At 36.7% G+C, this 13,112-nt stretch overlaps 1 protein-coding gene and 1 pseudogene across 1 annotated transcript in view; one reads left to right on the forward strand and one right to left on the reverse strand.

Annotated features, from left to right (window-relative positions):
* Window positions 1–7,843, forward strand: part of LOC127623534 (beta-1,4-galactosyltransferase 6-like) — a 38,183-nt gene extending 30,340 nt beyond the window's left edge. Inside the window, exon 9 of the mRNA XM_052097903.1 lies at window positions 3,286–7,843. Within this exon, the coding sequence (XP_051953863.1) occupies window positions 3,286–3,433 (148 nt within the window). The 3' untranslated portion in view covers window positions 3,434–7,843. The remainder of the gene's footprint in view (window positions 1–3,285) is intronic.
* A 73-nt stretch (window positions 7,844–7,916) lies between these two features.
* Window positions 7,917–11,307, reverse strand: LOC127623902 (transthyretin-like; annotated as a pseudogene).
* Between the last annotated feature and the right edge of the window lie 1,805 nt (window positions 11,308–13,112).

The raw sequence follows: 13,112 nt of genomic DNA on the forward strand, positions 1-13,112 counted from the left end.
TTCACAATTCCTGACATTTAATCATAGAAGAGTCAGTTAGGATCACTACTTTATTTTAAGATTTTGAAATGTCAGAATAATAATAGAGAGAATTATTTATTTTAGCTTTTACTTTCATCACATTCCCAGTGGGTCAGAAGTTTACATACACTTTGTTAATATTTGGTAGCATTGCCTTGGGTTAAACGTTTTGGAAAGCCTTCCACAAGCTTCTCACAATAAGTTGCTGGAATTTTGGCCCATTCCTCCAGACAGAACTGGTGTAACTGAGACAAGTTTGTAGGCTTCCTTGCTCGCACATGCTTTTTCAGTTTTGCTCACAAATTTTCTATTGGATTGAGGTCTGGGCTTTGTGATGGCCACTCCAGTTCCTTGACTTTATTGTCCTTAAGACATTTTGCCACAACCTTCGAGGTATGCTTTTGAGTCATTGTCCAATTGGAAGACCCATTTGTGACCAAGCTTTAACTTCATGGCTGATGTTTTGGGATTTTACTTCAATATATCCACGTGATTTCCTTCCTCGTTATCCCATCTATTTTGTGAAGTGCACCAGTCCCTCCTGCAGCAAAGCACCCCCACAACATGATGCTGCCACCCCCATGCTTCATGGTTGGGATGGTGATCTTTGGCTAGCATCCCTCACCATATTTCTTCTAAACAACAATGTTCAGTATGGCCAAACAGTAACATTTTTGTTTTCGTCAGACCAGAGTACATTTCTCCAAAACATAAGATCTTTGTCCCATGTGAACTTGCAAACTGTAGTTTGGCTTTTTTATTGTGGTTTTGGAGCAGTGGTTTCTTGCTTTCTCAGTAGCCTTTCAGGTTATATCGATATAGGACTCTCTTTACTGTGGATATAGATACTTATCTACCTCTTTCCTCCATTATCTTCTCAAGGTTCTTTGCTGTTCTATGATTGATTTGCACTTTTCGCACCAAATTACTTTTATCTCTTGGAGATGGAATGCGTCTCCATCCTAAGCGGTATTATGGCTGCATTGTCCCATGGTGTTTATACTTGCGTACTATTATTTGTTCAGATGAACGTGGTACCTTCAGACAAATTTCTCCCAAGTATGAACCAGACTTGTGGATGTCCACAGGTTGTTTTCTGAGGTCTTGGCCTATTTCTTTTGATTTTCTCATGTTGTCAAGCAAAGAGGCACTGAGTTTGAAGGTAGGCCTTAAAATACATCCACAGATACATATCCAATTCAGTACAACACCTATCAGAAGCTCAATGTCTGGAAATGTCCAAGCTTAAAGGCACAGTTAACGTGATTTTAAACTTCTGACACACCTGAACTGTGAAACAATCTGTAAACAATTGTTGGAAAAATTACTCTTAAATTGTAATGCACAAAGTAGATGCTCTAAACGACTTGCCAAAATTATAGTTTTCTATGGAGTGATTAAAAAAAATCAGTTTTAATGACCTCAACCTAAGTGTATGTAAACTTCTGAGTGTGTGTGTGTGTGTGTGTGTGTGTGTGATTTATTATTACAAAGCAATAAATTAGGTCTCTTTAGTTAAACACGGATTAGCTTTGTTGCAAATTTGTCCAATACACATTTCTCTGCCCACTTTCAGGTTTTGGATGTAGTCTTCCATGGCATACTGGAGTCCATTTTTGCCACTAGATAAGATTACTAAATGTAAATGCAGTGTTTTCCAGATGTTATTTAGTATTTCCTAAGGTAATTGACTCAATGCGATCACTCTTCTCTCCATGTTTTCTGGTGGCAGAACAAGCGTTAGTAGGAAAGCTTGATAGTGTTTGCAGAGGGTCCCGTTCCACTGAGGACGTTCTTTTGTTTCTAACAAACTCTTAATTGCTACTTTGTTTGGGAGCATAATCACTGCTCCACCTTCTTCCTCAATCTCTCTTTTCTGCTTCTCACCAGTTAATTTGTATAAGTTTACCCAAAAATGTAGAGTCTTTTTTTTTTTTTTTATTAATCTATACGCAGCTATTGCAATACATTGTCGTTCATAGTTACCATGGCTGTCAAGCTTTAAATAGAACAAACATATTTTAAAAGTTTCTTAAAGGGATAGTTCACCCATAAATTTAAATTCCCTCATCTACTCACCCTCATGCCATTCCAGATGTGTATGATTTTCTTTGTTCTGCAGACCACAAATTAAGGTTTTTTGATCTCAGCTCTGTAGGTCCATTCGATGTGAGTGAATGGTGACCTGAAGGTCAGAAAATAACAAAAAGGCAGCATAAAAGTAAATCCATAAGACTTCAGTGGTTATATCGGTGTCTTCAGAAGTAATATTATAGGTGTGGCTGAGAAAATAGTCCCTTTTTATTATAAATATCCAACTTTTACCAGCCTCTACTGGAGCTGACGATATGCACGAAGAATGTGAATTGGCAAAACAAACACACAAAAAAAAAAGAATAATGTGGATGTGAATGTGGAGTTTTACAGTAAAAAAAGAACTTTCATATTGATCTGTTTCTCACCCACACCAATTATATCTCTTCAGAAGACATTAATTATACCACTGGAGTTTTTATATGCTTTTTGGAACAACATTGTCACCATTCACTTGCTTTGCATGGACCTACAGAGCTGAAATATTCTTCTAAAAATTGTGTTCTGCAGAAGAAGGCCAAACACATTTGGGATGGCATGAGGGTGAGAAAAATTAAAGCATTTTCATTTTTAGCTGAACTATTCCTTTGAAAGTAGTCCATGTGAACTTGCAGTACATGCACTGTAATTTTATGTCTTCGATAAACGGCAACAAATTTAAATTGTTATTTGCTGACAGACTTCCCCAGGCCAAAGCTTGTCGGGAACAATGATGCCAAATTTTTTAATCTGAACGTGAGCTTCTGAAGTGTTGAAGATTACCAATTTATGGACTACTTCAATTGATTTTATTATTTATTATTATTATTATTTATTATTATTATTATTGTGTTAAAATATGTTTCAAAATATTGATCGATGCGAGAATTTGAACAACATGAGAGTGAAGTGCAAGTAAATAATGACAGTGTTTACATTTTTGGGTGAAATATTACTTTATGATTTGGAGGGTGGAAAACATTTCTTTTCACTGCACTGTTTGATCTTTACCTCCTGACTTATTTACACTAAACCTGACCTCAAACCAAGGTTGTATTGGTATGTTAGCCGGAGTGGATTGACCTACATTTGAGAAAAACATATTTACAGTAATAACTGTATCAATCATTGCATATTATCCCAAGGACATTCTGGAAACGTGCTAACCAGAGTTCAATCTCTCTCCCTCAGGTACAAGTTGCTGAGGTACTCAAAAGAGAGGCAGCATCTGGACGGCTTGAACAATCTTCATTACTCTCCAGAAATCTCTCTGAGCAGCTTGTATAAAAACATCACCGTGAATCTTAGTCCCGAGCTCGCCCCTATAACAGAGTACTGACAGGCTCCGCCCACCTGAGGAACACGTGATGTATCGATGCCAAATGCCCTTAAAAACAGGAGTGAGGGCTGCAAAGGCTTGTCTTATGCACAGTTGTGTGTGTGTGTGTGTGTGTGTGTGCGTTCGTCCGTTCGTGTGTTCGTTCAATGGATCATATCTGTGAAGGTGTGTAGCGTGACTGCCTACGTTTAACTGCATGTTTCTGTGTCCATGATGGCTTTAGCGAATCAGATCACAACACATTTAAAAAAAAAAGGTGGGGTGTGCCAGCATCATCAAATCAGATGTTTACGGCAAGGCCTTAATTAAATGTTAGAGGCTATCAGACTCTGTAAATCCACTCATCTGTGCTTACATAGTCGAAAGTTTGGTTTTACATTACAACAGCACTCTTGATGCCAATAGACATTTTTTTTTTCCATGTTGTATATGTTTGTTTCATGTTTCTGTTTGTATATTTTTTATACATATCTTTTTTTTTTTTTTAAGACAAAGTTTGTTCAGAATTCAATGCAGTTTAAATGGATGTATTTTAAATCTTAAATTCAGCTTTAGTAACACGTTCTTGTCTTGTATTGAGAGATACATTTCACTCCAGTGGTGTGTTATGGATTTATTTATTTCAATCCCATGGCCATACAGAAGGCTGTAACAAGTGCATGCAAGACCCAGACTCCCCTATAAATAACTGGCTTTTTAAAAAGTGCTTGAGCTTTGTCCCCTAAAAACGCCTTTGATTCCAATGGAAGCACTCTTCCTTTTGGCAGCTATTTTGACCTGTTAATTTATTTTTTTTATTATAATTTTTTTATCTTTAAGGGTGTGGGATATATTTTGATTGATGGTCACAATATCAGCATGACCGTTAGAATGCAGAAAAGCAATTTAGAGACATACAGATATCAGTACCAGATGCCTTCATTTATTTTGGTTATATTTTTTTTATTTATTTTTTGTCTTTAAAATAACTTTTTTTTTTTTTTTAGTGATGTTGAAAAAGAAAAAAAAAATGGTCTTTATTTACTCTGCTGATCCAAACTCCTATGACTTTCTTATGTTGAACACATGATGTATATTGAAGTATGTTCAGTTTTCTTCCTTACACCGTTCACTTTAAAAACTCTAAAGCTTAAAAAAACACACACACACACACGTGTAATTAAAGTAGTTTATGCAGTTATATCATATTTAAATTCTTCTGAAAACCTACGATCACTTTGTAAGATTAACATTGCAAATTTTTTTTGTCATTAATAAACTCACATAATTGGTTCTTTTGTCATGACATGATGCTGGTCAATAGACGTTCAAGAACCAATGATGTTTGATGTTATTGATATGTGACCATGTTGGATTTGAGCTCGGTTCATACTAAGTGATCGTATGTCTTCATAAGACTTGGAATATTACACATGAGTCTCATGGAATACTTTTGACAATTTGGGGAGTTTTTTTTCTTTTTTTTCTTTCAACTTTAAAGTGAGTCACTATCGACTGCCATAATATTGAATAAGGGACATCCTTAAAAATAGCTACTTTTGTTTTCCACAGAAGAAAGTCGTACTGTTTTGATCAACATGAGGGGTGAGTAAATGAGGACACTTTTTTTTTTCTGGGCGAATTAGAATTTCATTGACCTAATCATTATACGACTGAAACGAGGGGTTTACGAGGGTTTATCTCCCATGTCGTTCGCAGAAAGACCTGATGATCAGTCGGGTTCACAGCTGCTAAAGCCAAAAAGCCCACTGCAGGGTTTGGCGTGTCTAAACCTGTGTGTTTTTGTCTGTCTGTGTATATAGCTCTCAGTGTGAAGTACTGGGTGATATTACGCTCTGATCAGTCCGTGAGTTGGGCCAAGATGAGAGAGCGATGAGTGCGTTGCTCTTGAATGGCATTTGAAGTACACTTGGGCCATGACGACTTTATGCTGTTAAAGTTTTGAGCATCACAAGCTGTTGGAAAATGACACGTAGACTGTCTTTTTGTTGTTACATGTTTGCCTTTGTATATCATTTAAAAAATGTTTTGTTGTTTTTGATGTACCATAAATTGCTTTAATTTTGTCGATGATAAGTTATTTATAAATGTCCTTAAAAACTGCTGTTTCATATCCTTGTCATATTGTGTGTGTGTGTGTGTGTGTGTGTGTGTTTGATTGTTTCAGGCCACTCAGAGAATAACGTCAGCTACATGGTTCGCGACACTAATTGGTCTCTTAACAATTGAAGTTGAGACGCAGTCACAGCTTCAAATCCTAGCTAGCAAGATCTGTGAAAAATGCTTTAATTCGCCTGTTTCAAAGGTTCTTGTAGGGTTTTCTCTTTCTCTGCATGTCTTTGAGGCGTAGTTGAGCCATGGCTTCTCTGATGTTACCTGCTAAATCTTTCTACTGAGTGGATGCTCTCTTAGGCCCTAATGCACACTCTTGATAACTTTCTTAGTCCAGTCCTGTATGTACTCTTCCTCCTGTGCCCAGTCTGTTGTTAACTGTCACTTATTAAACTGGCAGACTAAAGCCTGGGTCAAAATGGGCCTGGTTACTATGGTTACAGAAATCTATTTGACCAACCCTGATGTTGAAGTAACTAAAGGGGGAACAAAAGATAAATGATTAAATGGAGGTTACTGGTGCCAAAGTCTGCTTTTCTTTCACCTCTTGTTCTACATAAAAGCTTTGACCTTTCTTCCTAAGCGTTGCAGGGGGAAGTTTAGCTTTTTACAACATCAGCTGAAATCTCAAACTTTCTGTCCAGCCACACTGAGTATGCGAACAGGGTTTTGGTATGTGTGAAGTGAGTTTGTGTATATATTGAAAGTGTATTGATCCCGTTCATATGTGGTCTTGTGTGAAAGGATAGCTGGAACACAGCGGGAAAAGACCTCGCTTCGCTTTTCCGCTACACATTGCTCACAAATGTGCATAAGCAAAGTATGTTATATAGGTGCAAGATTTTATAGCTTATAGTTTGCCGCCAAAGATAGGATGTTGACACTGAGCTATTGAATTACGCCATGTGTTTGTGTTAAAGCAATGGATGAGATCCATTTATAACCACTTATGCTTGCTGTTTAATGTAGAAATAGAGGTATTTTGGACCAGGTACAGACTTTCAAAGCGGGGAAATGCAGTTCTTTACACAAGCTGATTATTAGTTTCCAGTATGCTCAAGTAAAAAAGTACCATTGCACCGTGCACTAATACTGTACTGAAATAGTTTTCTTACGCCCCAATAGAGAGCTTTAGTTCACCCAAAAATGAAAATGTTCTTCAATGGAACAAAAAAGATATTGGGCAGAATGTTAGGAACTGACCGGCACAGTCCCCATTTACTTTAATTGAATGGGAAGAAGAGCTGTATACATTTTATTTTTTTAATAACTGATCATCTTTGGTTTCATGAAAGGGTTTTGAACGGTATGAGAGTAATTGACAGAATCTTAATTTTTGGGCAACTATCGCTTTAATCATTAGCTTTTTGCGCATTCAAAAAATGTTGCGACTTTTTTTGTTGGGTTGCACAGAAGTGGACTAAAAGTTACACGAATTGTGCTTAAACTGAGGTGGGTTGCAATATATGAATACTGAATGTCACATTGATTCTTCTGCAGGTGTCTTCTGCAGGTCAGCCCATTCCCCAGATTTTAAAGAATTGGCTGATGCCAAATGTGTTTCCTGTGTAAATTCATCAGTGAGACTGCTCTGGTGTGATTGTTAATGTTTTGATCTGGTGGTTAGTTGTAGCTTTGAGGAAGCTCTTGTTTAATGCTGTTGTCTGTCTGCTGGTTTGAGATGAGTCATCTCATTTCAGTTCCCACCCCTAACTTAACATCTCATATCTGCCCCATCCTGTCCAGCTGTCTTTTTAAAAGATATAAAATATAAAAGAGGATATATTATTCATAATTACAAATCTGTAATGTAGAGTGTTACATTTTTGCAGTATTCATATTTGTGCCTTGAGTTTTTTTTTTTTTTTTTTGAACCCTTTCATTTTCACATTGTTGAGATGTGCAGTGGGGTGCGCTTGGATGATGTTTCAAAATAAAATGGGTGCACATTTACATTTTCTTTTACTTTTTATTTAGAGTTTTTAATTTGAATCTGGAGCTATGTCCATCAACCTGAAATGTCTCATTGATTTGAAACTGAAAAATATGAGGACCTTCTCTGTTTGCGTTTCTCTGTTCCTGAGGATCCACTTTAACTGTAGTGTATGTGTAAGAAGCAGAATCTCTTGATGGCGTCTGCTTTGACTGACATGTACAATCCTGGTTCCAGATTTCCTTTTCTTTTGTTGTACTGGTCCATTCACTGTGTGACGCTCTGTAATGATCATTAAAAGACTTTATAGTTGAAAACTTGAACTGAGTCTGATCTTTTTTTAATTGGAATGGCTGGAGTGAGTGAGTGAGGGTGGGTGAAATGTAATTTCTTTATATATGGGTTTTTGACATGGATGTGTGATGTCACTCATGTGCTTTAGCGAACTACAGCTGTTGTAGTGTATGAGAAGGGGCTCAGGAGAGCCAGAGTGTAATGGCGATGCCCCTCCACATGAGCCTTGAACACCACCTGCAAACACACAATAAACCATAAGAAACACCTTCCATCCATCTCAACACAAACACATGTGGTAAACAAGTGTGTCTTGATATAGTATATGTGTATACTGTATATTTGTCACCTCACAGGCTCTTTGAGCCTACTCTTGGTCTTTGTCTTGATCAATCCATTTAGGCCTCTAGTCCACAAAATGTATATAAATCGAATCTACCTTTAAAGAGTTGAATGCAAATATTACAAGAGGTTGAGCAGCAAAATTATGCTATGATTTCATATATCACTGTCTAAATTTGAAAGAGTTCCTAATGAATGCTCTGTTCACCTCCTTATGACAATTTGTATTTGAAATTTGCTGTCGCTCCATCCATATTTCTCATCTGTTATTGTTTCCTTGTGTTGATTGTGAGACCCCCAAACTTCTATATGCTGATATAGTCCTGTTTGGAAAAGGTATGTGGCCTGAACAACCAGGCTGAGTAATGTCTCAAACCACCTTGATCAGATTGCTGATCTGTAAATAAGTATCGGCCATGTGAGAATACACCCTTTTAATAGTTGTCAGTGCCTCGTTACATGAACTGCCTATGTGCTATGCCTGTACACGTGGATTGTCCTTGAATGATCTGCCATGTTCTTATCTTAAATATACTGTGTGTCTATAGAAAACAAGATATAGGTTCTTAAATATGTACCTCCCCACAGATATTACAGCTCTTGGTTCCCATCCAAGACAATAATTCAGGGTATTAATCTACAGCTGTATTTGCTGAATGAACGAGTTTCTGGTGTTTCTTTTAACACCAAAGTTGAGTTTACACACCTCTGTACAAATTTCATAATATCTTTCAAATATGGGCTGATTATCATTATAACAAGTGATGGTTTACCCAAAACCTAAAATTGTCACTCACCCTAATGTCACTTCAAACATGGGTGATTCTGCATCCCCTCAACCCAACCCGTTTGAATACAAAAAGTTATTTAAAAAAAATATATATTTTTTTGCTTTGAATAATAAGCATTCATATACCTAAAGTGTTAGAAGAGATCAGTTATCTTGATTATTCATTGTTTAGGTGTCTCATTACAAGAATATTCTGTCACTTGGCAACCACTGATTGCTCATGAATGTAAGAGTGCAGTCACAGTGCCACTTACATCAGCCATCTGGTGGAGAGTACTGAGGGAGGTCCTCAGCCTTCCAATAGGCTTTAGTGTCAAACTCCACTCGATACACACCAGGAGTGAATTCCAGCTCTGTGATCAAGTTGTGCACCTCACCAGACATATCCGCTTTCCTGTTAGAGATCAAGAAAGATTGAGGATAAGATGCTAATTGCAGGAAAAGGATAGTGAAACCAGAGATGTGAGACAATGAAAATATGTAGTTTATGAAAAGAGCTAGTGTCTAGTAATTTAACAATTTCTTTCAATTTACAAAGTTATTTTATTAAATCTTTCCTGTACCATGTTTGATGTACATGAAGGGGACACCATTAGCCCTTTTAATGGGGCTTAAAATCAAAGGTTAATGATGACTTAAAATGTTTAAAATGTAACAAGATTTGAACTTGATAACGTATTAAATATCCTCCATGAAATCATTCACATCCATTTATGTTCTACAGGTATAAAAGTAACGTTCACTATTGTCAGTTTCACTCAATCTTGCCATGTTTGTTACTCAAAAAAATCATGAAACCAAGTGAACTTAAATGAACTGAGTTGATTCAAATAAAAAGCACCTTCACAGCTTAATCAATTCGTGTTGGGACAATTACAAGACAAAAACTTTTTTATTTTTATTTGTTTTGGTTAACTGAGAAGGATTTCTACTTCTCAACATACTTATTGTTAAAATATGAATCTTTGTGCAAGATGAATATAAAGGATTATATTCATAAACATTACCAGTAACTTGCTAGCACATCATTAATAGTTTCATTTGAGTTAGTTTGACATTAGATTTGGCTAGGTTCCTTCTTCTTGAAGTATTAAAGTTGAAATTACAGAAAACTCATGTCAAACATGTGGAACCATTTTAGCCAAAGAGTTATATTTGGAGTACAATTTATCTCTCTGTCTTGGTTTTTATTGGGTCAGAGGAAAGTCAAATTTAAAATGTCAGTCAGAGCATGAGGGTTAATGGGAACTTACCCAATGGCAATCTTTTCCCATGTTCCACCCTGACGATAAACATCCAGAGCCACATTTCCAGCTGGAATGCCTTTTACAACATCCAGAATCTTTACAGTCAGAGGACAGTGAATATCCGAACCACCATGAAAACCCTGGGACACAAATCAGTGTCATTCAGAATCAGTGTGTGCATACAAATGTCAGGTCAGTGTTTTTCACAATACACATTATTTAAAGAGGTTTTACTGAAAAAAAGTGCCTAACAAATCTCCCCAGTGAGCAAGCCAAAGTCAACAGTGGAAATGAAAAAATCCTTAAGATCTTTAGACAGAAAAGTGAGAAAATGTTGGCAAAACTTAAGCTGGGGAAGCCCATCTTCCTCAGGTTTAATAATTTTTTTTTGCTGTTGATTATGCAGTAAAATTGCCTGGTTGATATGTATGTATTAATTTTTTTAAATGGATAGCAGTAGTTGTGGGCTTTATTAGCTCTGGCCATTTTGGGTAAGTGACCGCTTGGACATACTGCATGTTTCTTTCCAGGTACAGAGAGATTACTGCAGAATTTTGTATTATAGTAGAGTGTACATAACCTTGTGACCTATGTTATCATGTCCAACAACTGAAAGTGCCTTGTCTCACCCAGTAGGGGCCAGCAAAGGGGATAGTTTATCTATCTATGATATACATTTCATAGTCTGTGTGTCTCTGCCAAGTTGAATATAACTTATAGGTGCTGTAAGCAATTTTAGCCATTTTGCTAACTTCAAAAACACTGCCCTTATGTCAGCATACCCAAACGTGCACATGACAAATCACTCACAAGCGGAGAGCATTTACTGTAGAATTGGTTAGTTTTTTGATAAGCTTAAAAAACATGGGCTGGCAACCTACTCCATTTAGCTAGTTAGTTAGATAGATAGATAGATAGATAGATAGATAGATAGATAGATTGATTGATTTTATAAACATACAATGAGAGAATGTAAGCAAAGAATTGCACTTTGCACTGAACTAGTCACTTGATATTCAAACTTTTAATTTCACTTTTAAATAAAATAGATTTTTAAAATGTTTAATGCCCCATGGTAATGCTCTATTCACTACTGAGTGATTTAACTTACCACCGGAGAGGAGGTACACAAGGCAAACAGAGATGCAAGAAGCACACAAAATCAGTGCTTTAGCCATTTTAGCAAGACTGCAGGAGATATCGCCCATATTGCCCTTTATACTGTACAGCTGTCGACCCTGCAATCAGGTGACTCAAGAGGGGTATCTATAGCTCACTGTTTACATTGTAAATAAAGAGGGGAATGAGTAACTCCATTCAAATTTAGCAGATATCGGAATGGATTTTGTTAATCCAATTGAACCAATCTATGGCAAATCCCCTTTAAACACACCCGGTCTTAAGAATGTGTGCATTTCCCAGATGTTAATTCTCAATGTTTATACTCTCTGTTGTAAGATCTGATTCATTGTTTTGCTTGTCTGTTTGCTAACCGAATCAACAGGGGCATTAGTGAAATATTTCTGGCACATTTCTTTTTGACAGTTCAAAGAAAAGTGAACAGTTACCCGTTGAGAGGTGGGCATACACTTGTTTTTCACATATTTCCGAGTTCTAGCTGTATCGCCAAAGGCAAAAGTCTGATCACCACTCACTTCCTGGTTGATGTCTTGAGATGTTGCTTTAATATATCCACATAATTTTCCTTTCTCATGATTCCATCTATTTTGTGAAGTGCACCAGTCTCTCTTGCAGCAAAACACCCCCACAACATGATGCTGTCACCCCCTTGCTTCATGGTTGGTTTGGTCATTATGGCCAAAAAGTAAAATTTTTGTTTCATCAGACTAGAGGAAATTTATCCAAAAAGTAAGATCTTTGTCCCCATGTGCACTTGCAAACTGTAGTTTGGCTTTTTTATGGCAGTTTTAGAGCATTGGCTTCTTCCTTGGTAAGCAGACTTTTAGTTTATGTCGATTTAGGACTCATTTTTTACTGTGGATATAGATACTTATTTACCGGTTTCCTCCAGCATATTCACAAGGTCCTTTGCTGTTGTTCTGGGATTGCTTTGCACTTTTCGCACCAAACTACATACTGAGTGGTATGATGGTGTTATACTTGCGCACTAGTATTGGTACAGATAAACTTGGTACCTTCAGGCATTTTGAAATTGCTCCCAAGGATGAACCAAACTTGTGGAGGTCCACAATTTCTTTTTCTGAGGTCTTGGCCAATTTTTTTTATTTCCCTATGATTTCAAGCAAAGAGGCACAGAGTTTGAAGGTAGGCCTTAAAATACATCCACAGGTACAGACTCCAATTAGCCTATTAGAAACTAATTGTCTAAAGGCTTGACATAATTTTCTGGAATTTTCCAATCTGCTTATAGGCACAGTTAACTTAGTGCATGTAAACTTCTGTCCCACTGGAATCGTGATGTAGTCAATTAAAAGTGTTTGTAAACAATTGTTGGAATAATTACTTGTGTCATGCACAAATGTCCTAAACGACTTACCAAAACTATAGTTTGCTAATATGAAATCTGTGGAGTGATTACATTTTTTTTTTTTAATTACTTCAACCTAATTCTATGTAAACCTCTGTCTTCAACTGTACCCAAATCTATGCCCATGCTTTATAATTAACAAATTCAGAACTGTCACAGGTATCATACTATACAATTCATCTTTCTTATTCAACATTATTTAGGCTCAACAATGGTTAAAGAAGAAGGTGAAAGATCTTCAAATAGAAAGTCTGGATTATATTTGCCATTTATATCCTAAAACAGGATTAATTTAGATATGACTTTTAGTTAGATCTTGTTTAAACATAACTTCCAAAAGTGCTACTGTCAGACATGCTTATTTATCGGCCATGATCATCCTAATACATGTCATCCATTTTGAAATGGGCAAAGTGGGATCTGGATTCCATGTGTGTCAGTTTTACAACCCC

The sequence above is a fragment of the Xyrauchen texanus genome, chromosome 30 (assembly GCF_025860055.1).
Source record: "Xyrauchen texanus isolate HMW12.3.18 chromosome 30, RBS_HiC_50CHRs, whole genome shotgun sequence".
Classification (NCBI taxonomy): Eukaryota; Metazoa; Chordata; class Actinopteri; order Cypriniformes; family Catostomidae; genus Xyrauchen; species Xyrauchen texanus.